The sequence below is a fragment of the Perna viridis genome, chromosome 11 (genome assembly GCF_037379345.1).
Source record: "Perna viridis isolate PV_CMFRI_1.1 ecotype Kerala chromosome 11, ASM3737934v1, whole genome shotgun sequence".
NCBI lineage: Eukaryota > Metazoa > Mollusca > Bivalvia > Mytilida > Mytilidae > Perna > Perna viridis.
In genome coordinates, this window is record NC_142455.1 from 29,451,849 (window position 1) to 29,466,040 (window position 14,192).

General features: G+C 32.1%; 2 protein-coding genes across 4 annotated transcripts in view; one reads left to right on the forward strand and one right to left on the reverse strand.

Annotated features, from left to right (window-relative positions):
• The window catches only part of LOC148603644 (secretin receptor-like), an 81,772-nt gene extending 77,369 nt beyond the window's left edge, over nucleotides 1-4,403 (forward strand). For both annotated transcript variants that reach the window (XM_088553449.1, XM_088553450.1), the window contains exon 13: nucleotides 4,001-4,403. In XM_088553449.1, the coding sequence (XP_088409575.1) occupies nucleotides 4,001-4,357 (357 nt within the window). In that variant the 3' untranslated portion in view covers nucleotides 4,358-4,403. The remainder of the gene's footprint in view (nucleotides 1-4,000) is intronic.
• A 1,740-nt stretch (nucleotides 4,404-6,143) lies between these two features.
• Nucleotides 6,144-14,192, reverse strand: part of LOC148603645 (putative N-acetylgalactosaminyltransferase 9) — a 33,093-nt gene continuing 25,044 nt past the window's right edge. For both annotated transcript variants that reach the window (XM_088551485.1, XM_088551484.1), the window contains exon 11: nucleotides 6,144-13,987. In XM_088551485.1, coding sequence (XP_088407611.1) covers nucleotides 13,847-13,987 — 141 coding nt within the window. In that variant the 3' untranslated portion in view covers nucleotides 6,144-13,846. The remainder of the gene's footprint in view (nucleotides 13,988-14,192) is intronic.

Here is a 14,192-nt window from a genome sequence, read left to right on the forward strand (position 1 = left end):
TACCAAGAACTATATATTTGTATCTAGGTGTACCATCTTTTTTGGAAAAAAACAACGATGTATAATGTTTTTAAGTCAGGATTTTAACTGAGGATGGGGAATAGAAGTATACAGTGTTGAAAAATCATACGTTTTAATGCTATTATATTCAGATAATAGTCTTGAACTGATTGTCTCCAAAAGATCTTTCGAATTTTTCAGGATCCACATTGAATTAATACCACTACGGGAGTAACAAGTGTTGTGGTAGGACTGCAGACCCTCTTTGACAGTTGTGAGTATAGAAGTTAAAAGTTTTGAAAGAGGTCTGGTGGTACATTTTGCAGATCCAGCTATGAAACCTTGTTTGTATGGATTCTTGTGAAGTTTAGAAATCCAGTACATAGACGGTAAATCACAATCATCGTCCTTGGTAGAGAGACCAAAAGAGGATAGCACAGATTTATGGTTTTCCACAATCTCTTCTTTGGAGAGAGTGGTCGCAGTGTAGGTCCTACCACTGCTATTATTTTCTACGTCTACCTCTGATAATAAACATTGGATATAAAACGTTTTGCAGCTAAAACAATGTTGTTTTGGGCTTTGTCTGCTGGTACGACAACATACTTGTCATGTATAGTAGACAATATTTTTGCTACATCGGGGTCTTTGAAAACTGATGTAGCCTTGGCACTCATTGACCTACTTAAAACCTTCATTCGTTTCGAAATTAAAGACCTCACGGCCTTCAACCACTCTGACAGAGAATCAATGTCTTCTTGTTCTCGTTTTATCCATTTTCTTGCATAGTCCTCGACGGCATCCATTAGAACTTTAAAGTTATAATTCCAATTTATGGAGCATGGTTCACGGTACTTGGGACCTTTAGAAAGGATATTACGCAGAGATTTGTTTTCGATATTGGTTAAATCTCCCATAACGACGTGACCAGAAGGACCATATTTGAATGGAGAGGTTTTGCAAGAACAGTCAGGTGGTTTAGCCTTGAAGTCCTCAATCTCGAGGTTCTGCAATAGCCTTTTATAATTGAAAATTTTGGATGCGACGGGTGAAGTATAGGAATATGAAATAATTGGTATGGATTTGTCTTTGAAATATGGGGGAATTTTGTTGGTAACGTATTTGTGATGGAGGATGTTAGCCAAATTAATTGCATCTATACCTTTGTTGACAAAGGTAGTGGAAGAAATGATCGTTTTTCTTCATCTTGACTTTTCACACAAACTGGTTTAAAGAGTCTGTGGAAACCAATATCCAAAATGATGGCAACAAGTCTGTATAATGATGAAGTGGGGTCAGAAACAGGAGTGTCAAGACTTGTTTTGTAAAGGGAGTGTATTACAGTGAGAGATATAGAATAAAGTTTGGTTCTAATGTGATGAAGTCCAAGAGTTTTTTGTATGAAAGGAATGAGACCATCTATGGAGACATCATGTAACTTAGGTGACGTATAGTGGCGATGGCCATGACTCCTTTCCCGTCTTGGATTTTTGTGAAATAAATTCATCACATTTATGTTATTGTTACATTGGCTTGAAAGGTTTCCTATACTTTTGATGTTGTCATTGCATCCGTAAGGTATTGCAGTACCTAGTCTGCGTATCCAGTACTCCTCTCTTTCCCTACGATAGTTTTTACTTAGAACGGGACTGTTCGTAGGATGGTAATTTTTTTCTAAAATACGAACTTTCATGGAGAGGATAGAATGATCTTCTTGATTAAAGTGTTGATAAATTGTCGGGAATTTGGTGGTGTTAATTCCCGAACGATGACCGCACATTCTTTTATTTAATCGTTCTTGCGTTTCTCCGACATATATTAAACCACATAAGTTGCATTCTAATCCATATATTAAGTTTGTTGATTTGCAACTTAAGTCGTCGTGACTTCTTGTATGGAAGGTTTTGTTTGTAAGGGAACTGGAGAAGTAAGGGTCGGTTATAAGAATGTTGCATGTTTTGCAATTTTAATACCACATTTTGATATGGTACAATGTGGTTCGTCATCGTTGTAGTCAAATATATCGTTTAAAGTGATGGAACATGGTTTGATAATTTTAAAATAGTCAGAATTTTTGTACTGGAATAGATGGTCTGCAGACTGAACGTGTGATTGGGTACTTTTAGTTGAATTGGTCGGGGCGCTTTCCATACCAGATGTGAGTGTGCTAAGATTCCCATCTGGGGACACCACATACTTACAAGACAACAGAGTGTCCGGCCTGCTGTCAGGTTCGGACCTTTTATACTGGGCGACGTCCGAGCCAGTTTTTCTTTCATTCCTCTTGTTAAAACCATTCATTTTAAAAATTGTATTACTGGGTTGATGATACCCTCGGGGACAAAATCCACCAGCAGAAGTATCGACCCAGAGGTGTGAAAGAGTAATCAAGGGAACCAAGGTTATAAGGTAATCAAAAGAATGTAATCCAGGGACAAAGACCAGACATGGAAAACAGACATTCACAACAAAGAACATAAAGTAACTAAAATCATACATACAAAGTAACAAAAGTAAATGAGCAACTCGGACTCCACTAAAAACTAGGAGCATGGACCAGGTGCACCGGTAGGGTAGTATTACGCGCCTGAAATGAGAAGATATGTTGTATATGTTGTATATATCGATCATTAAACCAATAGAACCCAACATGTCTATTGTACACCGTTTATATATCAATAATTATCATTTTAGTTCATGTTGAGGTAATTTTTTTATGGGTAGGGGTGGCAATGTTTCACCTAACTTTACTTAAAAAAGTTCAAATATTTATTACTTGGGCTCATTTTGAAGATAAAATACTACATTAATGTACTGTATCACACCAAAGCTTGATTAAAGTACGGTATTTTGCAAAAAGGGAAATAACGGGTGATATAGAAGAAATTCTGAAAATTCCCACTTTACGATTTTATAGTATATGTTACCCCCAAAAAGATAATCTAAGCGCCTTAATTGGTCAGATATATTAGGAATGTCATTATCTTAATTGTGAATGCTTTAAATATGAGTTTCACGGTGTTGGTATGCTGTGAATGAGAACTCTGTTTGATATTGAAACCAGATTTTGTAGGGTTAGGGGTAATATTTTTAACATTGTTTTGATAATTCTTTCTTGAAAATTAGGTTTCTTGGTTTATTTATGCAGAAAATTGAAATATCTATCCAGTGATACCAAACTTGAGACGTTGAGACTTGTAGAGTCGAATTTATATGGCTTTTGACCGAAAAATAGAAAATCTCATTTTTCGAATTTTCTGTTATACATTTCGACTACAAAAATCGCCAAAAGAACCCCAGAAGTATAAATTGTGATAATACTATACAGAAAATACCAAACAAGCCATTTTTACTGAAGCATTAATACTCTAGGAGTTTTGACATTGAAAAATATGTCAATTTAAGCGATTTTTCGGCGGGGTAGGGGTACATTTGTTTTCATTTTACCGCAAAACCCTACATGTTGCCACACTTTTATTGGTATCATTTTAAAACTGAGAAATTGGGCTACATGATTAAATATACATATCCCGTTTACTTTGTTCTGTAGAAAGTAGAAGTTTGTCGAATAAAAAAACTTTTTAAAAAAATGATATTTGCCTCAACGAGGTATAAAAAGTATCCAAAAAATACAAAAATTGCTTCAGTTTATTTTTTAATTTTTTTTTTTTTTTTTGCGGCAAAAAGATTCGCAAATTGGAGGTATGTGGGTACCTGAAAATCATATTTTGGTTGATGATCGGGGGTGCACGGGGGACGGGGGGTTATCGCAGCCCACGTACTATGTCAACCACACCTCCACTGGTACATATGTGTTGTTAGAGCTACTTTGCAAGAGCAAATCTTGAAGTTACTTTGAGGTTGTATTACTTTAAATCAGTGATAGTTACAAATGTTATTTTATGCATCTATTAAACCAGATTACAATATAATGTGCCTTCATTAATCATTTGGTAATTGTATCGAATTCAGAGCAATCATCATTCGTTTGTCTTTGCAGGTACAATCAGAAATACTGAAAAAGGTATGCAGACGGCGGCCTTACAATCATTACCTCAGATACTACAGATCTGCTCGTTTAGCCTCTCAAGAGGCAAACTCGTGTTCAGATCGAGGCCAATCGCGTGTTTATGACAACTTTCGATCTTCTGCGAACGGAAATGACGTTGACACATCAGGATTAAACACAGACTTAACAGACTTTTCGGAAGATACCGTCCCAAGGAATATTCGAACAAGAATTTTCAAATGGCATATAGATTCAAAGGGACATCTGTGTAGACATTATATGAAAAGGAATGAAAATAAATATTGCAATTTGCAAGTCAACCTGCGTAGAGCACAGAGTTGCCTTTGATTGTTACTTGCGGTTATTGCTGTTGTTATACATATTAAAAGGTGTAAATCATTTTTTTTTGTTCTTGCAATTATTGCATTTTACAGATAGTTCGCGTCCCCTGTTGTTTATCAGGAAGTCTTTGACGCAATCTTAACGATTGAATCAATGTCGTTACATATTTGCCAAGATCTACTATGTATCTACTACCGGCATGTTTGGTAGAAAGATTCATTTTTTGAAAATGTTTATTTACAAGTGTATTACCAAAAGACGAACCATAGTAAGGCCTAGATATTGTCTTTTGATGTTACTGATATTAAACATGAGGGCAGATCTGTTCAAGTCGATGTGTCGCAAACCATGGTTTATGACCTTTGACCACAAGGTCAAAGAATAATCCAGGGAACCAAGGTTATAGCGATAATCAAAAGAATGTAATGAAGGGACAAAGACCAGACATGGAAAACAGACCATACACAACAAAGAACATGAAGTAAATAAATCATACATACAAAGTAACAAAAGCAAATGAGCATCTCGGACTCCACTAAAAACTGGAGCATGGACCAGGTGCACCGGTAGGATAAGCGTCCTCTGCTTTTCTAGAAACACCCACCGAGTTGCTCATAAAAAGCCAAGTCCGAGGAGGACAAATGAGGAAAGGAAAACTATGACCCGCTGAATAAATCAGTTTTCATGACGTAGATGGATACACCATAACGATCCACGAGTTCATGATGACGACCATAAAACTTCTGTAGTGATGACTTCAATCTTGTAGCAACATACCTCTGTTCCAGAAGCCTATTTGTTAGAATTCTAGCGCGATACAAAAAGTGCATTGTAGTTTAATTAATGATTTAGCAATACAGATTCATTTCCGGGCTGTAACGTTGATGACATTTGATGATTTGGCATGAGGGTAGATTAGCTCGAGTGATGTGATCAATGAACTTTGACCTCATGGTCAAATTAATACTTTTTGCATACACATTCTTCGGGCTGAAACCTTTATGTATTTTGGTGTATGTTTTTGGTATTTTGCAACAGTGTATGTCAGCTCAAGATGATGAATACTGTACCATGTTTGGTGACCTCCAAAGTTGGACTTTGATTATAAGGTCAAATTAATGATATTTGCATTAAAAATTTGTTTCTGGACTGAAACTTTTTTATATTCTGATGTAGGCTTTTGATATTTTGCATGAAGGTAGATCAGCTGATGAAATTGTGTCGCATGTTATTGTTGGGTTTCTTCGTACATCTTAGATGATCTAATCACCTATATTTTTTATCTTAAGCACGTATTTCTTTTACCAAATCGCTTTAGATGTTTATGGACTTGTTAACTGGGATTTCCATTAAGGCTGTTCGCTGTTTTGTTTAATAATAACAAGAATTTCCAAGAATTGTGAAATATTTTAAGGTATGTCATGCAAGAACAAAATAAGCAGAAGAAATTTATGGGTCAGTGTACTCGGTTTAAACATTTGAAATTTTGACGGAAAAGAATTTCTCTTGATTCTCCATAGGTCTTGTCTTAATGGGTTTTATCTATTAAATACCAAGAAGAAATGACAAGCATTCACACACACAAAATTCCAAAATAGAATTTTTAGGTTTGTTAAATGAAAGTTGGAAAAGAAAAGTAAGAGGTCACAGGGCAAAAAAATAAATGCTATGAAATAGATAAACCAGAGGAGTCCGAAAATCTGACAAAAATGGCTGAACATGCGCATAACATCCTTAATTTTACTTTTAAACCGATTCCAGTTTTTAAAAGTCTTAAATATAAACAACAAAATAAAATGACCACTTTATTAAATGTACATTGGCAGAAAACCACGGATTTCACTAGCAATCATAAACAACATTACATGTTATGACAAACTGAAAATGGGATGTGTACAATTCTACTGGAGTGTTGGAATGGCATTCTACATCATGGAAAACAGTCATCCTTCCTTATCTTTCTACACAACTGATTATTTTTAACAACGTTCAAAAGTAAGTCATGTTCTTAATGTAAATAGCTTCATATAGACTCATCACTCTTCTTCAATATGCCATATCTACCTTAATCAAATAAAGAAACATATACAGAACATTTCATTGAGGTTGCCATTATGTAGACTGAGTTAACTATATTCATCTTTCTTTTTTTTTCTTAAAAAAAAATATTTGTAAAACGTCACTGAGAACAAACCCCTTCAATATTTAGAGACTGAAGAAGATTTTTAAAAGGGGTCTATAATTTCACAATATTCTTCATACACAAAATATTTGAAATGCTCTAGTTATTCAAGTATCTATATAGGTACCTGTTGTATTTATATAACAAAAAAATGGGTGGTACCAGATCTCTTGGGGACTTTTTTTAGACTTTTTTAGGTGTTACCTAGAGTACCACAACTGTGCTTTTCCTGACGAATATGATTCGACTATGTTAAAATTATCATACGAAAATGACATTCAATATAAATCTCATAAAAATAAAAACAAAAGAGCATCTTAATCAGACATTATGAGTAGATACAGGTATAAACATTTTCAAATAATTTAACTATGTTTAATTAATAATAATTTAGATATTCTGAATATATTACACCTTTTCCAACAACTGCCGACAATAATGACATAAGACGAAAAATTTTTATCACAGATAACACATTCATAGTCTCACACCCAGTGCGTTCAATTAACCAGTAGCATTAAACAACTGCCTATTCAATACTTAACGATAAAGAGCCACTATCAATCAGTGCCAGGACAAACACAACCAAACAGTCTCAATATGGAAAACAGCACCAATATATCAAAACAAGGCCCATCTGGAACAATGTGCTCAATGCTGCCTGGTTGAATACGAACAAGAGGCTCTCAAGACCATGAATAATAGCTTTAAAAAGTTTAATACATGCAAAACTTTAGCACATATGATATTTGTTATGGTACTGACCATTAAAACATTAATCATGATTCTGCTTATGTAAAATGAATAAAATTTTATAGTGCAAAAAAATCAAATTTTTCCCCAATTCGCACATATCATAAATCTTTACAAACACTTTACATATATATTTTTTTCTTAAATTTACATTTATTATCAATTTGCTGTTGTTTTGTTAACAACAGGCAAAAAAGGGGGGAAATGGCCAAAATGACACTTTCTGGGGCTGTTACTCCAAGAAGGGTCAACAGATTTTTCTGAAATTGGCACTGACAATAGTTATTGAAAGACTGAAAATTTTATCAATTTTATCAATCATCAATCTGCTTTCGTTTTTAAATAATAGGCAAAAACTGTTAAAAAAAACAAAAAACGTCAAACATGACTCTTTCAAGGGCCACAGCTCCAAGAAATATCATCAGATTTTTCTGAAATTTGCATCAAAAACAGAAATTGAATACTGAACATTTTATCAATTTACATTAATCATCAATCTGCTTTCGTTTTCCAAATAATAGGCAAAAGCTGTTAAAAAAAAACATGAAAATGGACACTTTCAAGGGCCATAACTCAAAGAAGGGTAAACAAATTTTTCTGAAAATTGCACAAGTGAAGATACTGAAATATTGAACATTTTATAAATATACATTACTCATCAATCTGTTTTCATTTTCTAAATAATAGGGAGCAACTGTTAAAGATTTAAAAAATGACACTTTCAAGGCCCATAACTCGAAGCAGTGTCAACATATTTTTCTGAAATTTGCACCAAAAACAGAAATTGAAATACTGAACATTTATCAATTACAATAATCATCAATCTGCTTTTGTTTTATAAATAAAATGCAAAAACTACAAAAAAAACATTGAAAAAGACACTTTTAAGAGCCATAACCCGAAGAAGGGACAACAGATTTTAGACTTTTCTTTTTAGATTTACACCAAAAATAAATATTGAAATACTGAAAACTGGCAAAATAAAGATGTTTCCCTTGAAGAGATTTTTGCTTCGATTTTTCAACTAACAGACCTACATGCAAGATAGTATTTACATTTCATTATTTATAGAATGGAATGCAATGGCTACAAGTTTTATGCATTCAGTAATTATTTGATTTGTATCTGTTTGTCTGTCTGGTTGGTTCGCTTTGAGCAAACAAGGTTATGTTTTATAACCTGGCTTGGTGCTATGACATCATCAATGTCGATTGGTGCACAATAATACTTTGAAAAATCAGTTCAAAAATTCGAAACATTCCTTAAATGCATTCTCTTTTCATACCACTGGTTAATAAAGGTTCCATGGCATGTAACTTTTCACATTAACCCTGTACATTGTATTAGACCATTTATATTGATTGTGGTATTTGGCCACTGCATTGACTCAGCCAAAACCATTTGTCTTTGGACACAATACCGGCAAAATATGAAAAAAAAAATAATTCAGTTTCCGTATACTACAGAATACCATGTCAATATATATCACACTCTCAACAAAAAAATGAACACATTTTTATCCAATACAAATAGTGATATCTTAAAAATATTTTTTCTCCCTCAAATAAATGTTTTGAACAAGTAAACAAGATAAATAATAAACTTTGCATCTGATTGCCATACAGAAAATATGAACTAATACTAATTGGTGATTTTAGGACCATGCAAAAAAAACTTTAAAAGAAATGAATTACCAAAAAAATGGAAATTCACATTTTAATAGCAGTATGACTTGTTATGTAAAAATTAAACTGACTCAAATTATTAATTGGTACAATTTCACAAACAAATATAAATTTATTGGAAAAATACAGAAGAAATGATTATGTAAAAATTTGAAAGTTAACAGTAAAAATTGTCAACCAGTAACAACCTCATTAGAATAGCACCAACTAATAAGTCCACTATCATACTCAAACCTAATATAGCCCAAAATTCGCCACACAGAATACAACTACTAATAAATATGTTCAAGATAACTTTACTACCACATACTATAATATTACTTTAAAATCTTGTTGCATACTGGTAAATGTTGGGAGAATCACATAGTTTCATTCTGATCAACAGTCATTTTTAAATGCTCTGCAGGTGTAGCTTGATATGACCACAACTGGCAATTCTGAACAGTTCAGGCAAGGATAAACATAGTCCTAAGGTTGATACACCAAGAAAAAAATATTCTCCCCCAACTAATCATGGTAAGCCATACATGCAAGTTTTATGGTAAAGGGTAATAAAATCAACAACAAAAAACATATCCTCTTATTCCCTGTTAAATGTGCATGCTTGGCTAATACCCTCAGCACAGGTGAATCAAAGAAGAGCCTGGACCCCTGTTATGCTCAAAACGTTTGATAATAGAACGAAAAAAAACTAGAAAATACTGGATGATATCAATTTGGTCAATTTTGACATACATGTAAATAAGGGACATTTTTTCTGCAAGGGGTTGGTTAAAATGTAGGGAGAATCAACTTTCTTCCTTTGTAGAAAGGGGTGTCATCATAATTTGTTTTTGTTAATAAGGATAATGTCATTTTTTTCTGGGGGATCAAATTTTGTTTTACAATTTTACAAAGAAAAATCAAGAAATAATGCAAGTTACACTTTCAAATGACCAACACCCCCTCCATGTCAAAAAATGATAAGTCACCTTAATGCAATGCCATTCCAAGGCTGAAATTTACATGTATGATTCAGCTGGCAACAGCTAAAAAATAACATGGAATTATTTTTAAGTATAAGCAATTAAAAGGAGCAACAAAAACCCACAATTTCACAATTAACTTTAGTTTCAGTTTTCATTACACTATGCTAATATAACCATAAATACTGAATTATATACAGGCCATTTTAAAAGTAGTGTGGACATCATAACATTACTTTTAAATATTTCATAAATATATATTTTTTATACATATATATATGCACTGACATTCAAAATTGAATACATTTAAAACCCACTTTATATAATCAATAATGCAATACACCATTCAACGAAATTGTCATTATACAAAGTTTGTATAGAGATTACATATATATTGATATACAAACCCTCGGTGAAAAATCATATGACAAATCAACAATATGAAAATGAAAAACTATTAGGAGAGTCCCAATCATGAAATTTTATCTTTAAGTAGCACTCCAGCTAAGGATCATGCAAAATGTGATTCATGGGTAAAAAGCCTACATATTTTTATTTTTGAAATATCATAGTAAAAAGAAATTAACATGTGGTTTTTCAAATAACCTGAACATTTAGGAGATAAAAATTATATAGAATGCACTGTGGATTTCAAAATTAAGGGAGATAACTCTGTAAATGGCGGCCAAATACAATAGAATCTACTGGATTTTCAATGTGGATTATCTCCTAAGAGCAGGCAGATTTGAATGAATAATTACACATTTTATAGTATAGACCCATAAAACAACTTAATAACAAAAATAAAAATATGTAGCCTTTTTTGGGGTATATCACATTTTTCAGATTTTGCATGATTCTTACAAAGACAGCTACTTAATAATTAAGCTGCACCAAAACAGCTGGTGGATTATTAAAACAATGCTGACCTGTTTGCCAGTGCAATTAAAATGAAACTTTAAGAGGGAATTGAAATTTAACACACTTGTATCATTGACAAATATTATCTATTGAGCTGATTTAATGAGATCATATCATGTTAACAAATGATATCCCACTTATTGATGTTTCCCACTTAGGATGTGTGGTCATGAAAATGTTTGGTTACAACACTCCTACTCATACTTGATTTCTCAATTTGGATGAACCAGAGATGTGAAAAAAGGTGATTCTGTGAAAAAAGGTGATTCAGAAAAAATAAAACTACAATTATACAGTGGATAGTTTTTACAACCATTAAGCTCACAACTTCTTACAGTGAGAATAGAAAACTGCAGTTACAATGTTTGTGATATTTTTGTTTTCAAAAAATATGTCAGACCTTTGAAATTTACTTTAATGTAATTTAAACATTTCTGAGTTGGAATATGTTTGGTCAATATTCAATTTTTATTTTGCTCTGAGGGAACAATATAACACAATAATAAAATGCACACATTAAAATCAAAATATGAAAATCACATCCATTCATCCACATCACTTTTGAATTGATAACATACATTCATTTCATTCTAATAAAAGAAGAGACAAATGATAACATTATGACAATATCAAATAAATGTTATATGGACATTTTTTTATCTTCTTTCAGTAAAAAACACTACCTACCACAATTAAAACATAATATTTTATCGTAAGGATAAAATATGTATGTACCAGTATAAAAAATTTTAAAATCTAAAAGTATAGAAATCTATGACCTAATATAAACAGTGTAATTCTAAAGAAAAATGATAAATGGAAAGAATCATCACACATTGTCATGGTTACCAGACCTAGGTCTGGTTGAAGATTTGAGAAAAACAATAATGAAACCCAGATTTTGAATTCAGGGATGAAACATGTCAGAATTTCCCACAGATCTAATAATTCAAAATAATAATTCCCAATTTAGATACCAAAAGCCATTGAAAACAAAAAGGTAAATATAATGTACAAATATCTACAAATAGATTTTTTCATTGTTTAAGCAAACTAGATGAGACATATGTACAAAAAAGTAAAAATGACAAACATTAAAAAAAACCCACATGAAATTCTAAACAAAATATAAATCATTACACATATACCAAATGAATTGGTGTTTTCTTTAATCTGTACATAAAAATTCACTGAAAACTGAGGTCTGGCAAAACAAAAAAATTCATATAATGATAATGCACATGTCAATTGAATAAATTTCTCAAGTTTCATTAATTAAATTTGACAAGTTGAAAAACCTATTCAACAAAAAGAAACCAATATTGCAAAATTTTCAATCTGTTTACTTCAAATGATACCAATATATATTCGTTGATAAGGAAATTCAACAAATAGTTGTTTTCATAAATCCTTAGCTTATCTCAGTTATAAACAATGTAATATAATAACATTGCATAAAGATACTTGGCTATATAGTCAAACCTCGGTAGCTCCAAGGGACCATGGAAACGTGTTTAAGTTATTGGAATTTCATGAAATTGAAGTTCAAAAAATTCTAGATTTATTGCATTTCCGGTCTGAGTTCTGTTAAAATGATCGTTATAATTGCTTACTTCCTACAAAGTTTTGTTAATTCTAAGATAGTTTTCATTTGATTTCCGGTAACATTGCTTTTTAGTCATTCAAAACACTGTGTTTTTAAAAACTTTTACAGTTCGAGTTCGTGGATTATCAATTTGGTTTCATTTCATCTTTTGATACTTCATGATGACTTACGAACATTCTCGAAGTTCAAAACTTTGATCAGTACTATTTCTTAAATTAAAATTATATCATTAGTAATGACATAAATATTACCTAAAATGACACTATAATTAATGATAGTGCTTCATTTTCCACACTTTTTATAACCAAAGCAGACAAAACGGCTGAAAAGTTCAAGTAAGCGAGGATAATTTTCTAAGATTTATTACACCATGAACCGACTAGTCAGTTCGAGTGTTTGAGAAATCAAATTTCAAGAAATCCTAAGTAATTTACATTGATAATGTAGGAGAAAATTTTGGTACTTTGAATTGTGTTTGAGAAATTCCCAGTGTTAAAGCCATCCAAGTCAGAGCGAGAGAAGTTCATCTGTACTTTAAATATCAAGGCCAATATGTACAAGAAATGAGCAGTAAAAAGTCAAGTTTACCACCAAATCTTTGAGTCATAGAACTACATGTTGAATCTGCCATTGACTTATATGATTATTGGTTGTTGATTGGTTAGTAACAATCAAAACAACCCTATGTCATTACATGTATAAAATTTATAATACATCTCAGATAAACACATTTACAAAGGCAACCATGGAATTTAAACATGACTAGATTCTTTGCATATATAAATAAGGCCTTAACACAATAGTTCTATGTTTCCATCAGAGCTTTTTTTAAATCAAGGTAGGTCAGTAGGTACTTTTTCATACAAACTGTAGGTTACAGATTATCATAATATTCTCACAGATACAGGTTTTGATTTTTGTTACACCATTTTGACTACCAGTATTTGAAGTAAATAAAGCTATAAGGCCAAATGCAATTAATTATTAGATTCTAATCTCCCACCCCTACAAAAATTGACAAATATATATATATATATATATTTGGGCAGGAATTTCAATGTCAGTTTGTAGTATTGAGATCCTATGAGGCACAAACCTTTCATTTTTTGGTTACTAAAATGATGTTTCTTCTCTAAAACTGATAAGGCTATGGATTTAGAACATATCTATACTTACAAAAATTAAGCTTGCAAACATCAGGTAAGAAATAAAAAATAGAAAATAATATCTTCCAACCCTCCCCACATTTTTTAAGGTTGGAAGAGAATTTACCATTTAATTTTACTTGGCCTAATCAATTGTCAGCATTGAAAAATAAGATTGGTCAGGTCACAAGAAACACAGAATAAAGTTTTAGGCCAAATCGTTGAGATTCCAACATAATCACAGGTTGAGATAGTGCTCAAAAGTCCAAACCTGAGAGTCCTTCCCATTACAAGGTTTAAGGTCTACAGTCCCACCTGATTTTATACCAGCAGTATCTAAGCACAGACCAGTAGCTTTATTCTTTATTGTTCCTTTATCCTGCAGAGAAAAAGGCAGAGCTTATAATGAATTCGTTAATTAGCAAATTAAAATATTATTTCCTATTAAACAGTAAATCTATAATGACTTTTGGGGTTGTTAGATCAGTCATCAACAATGTAATATAAATTATCCTCATGTTTTTATCATTATATCTTAAACACAGATGATATAGAAAATAAAGACAGATTAAATAGAATTTGAA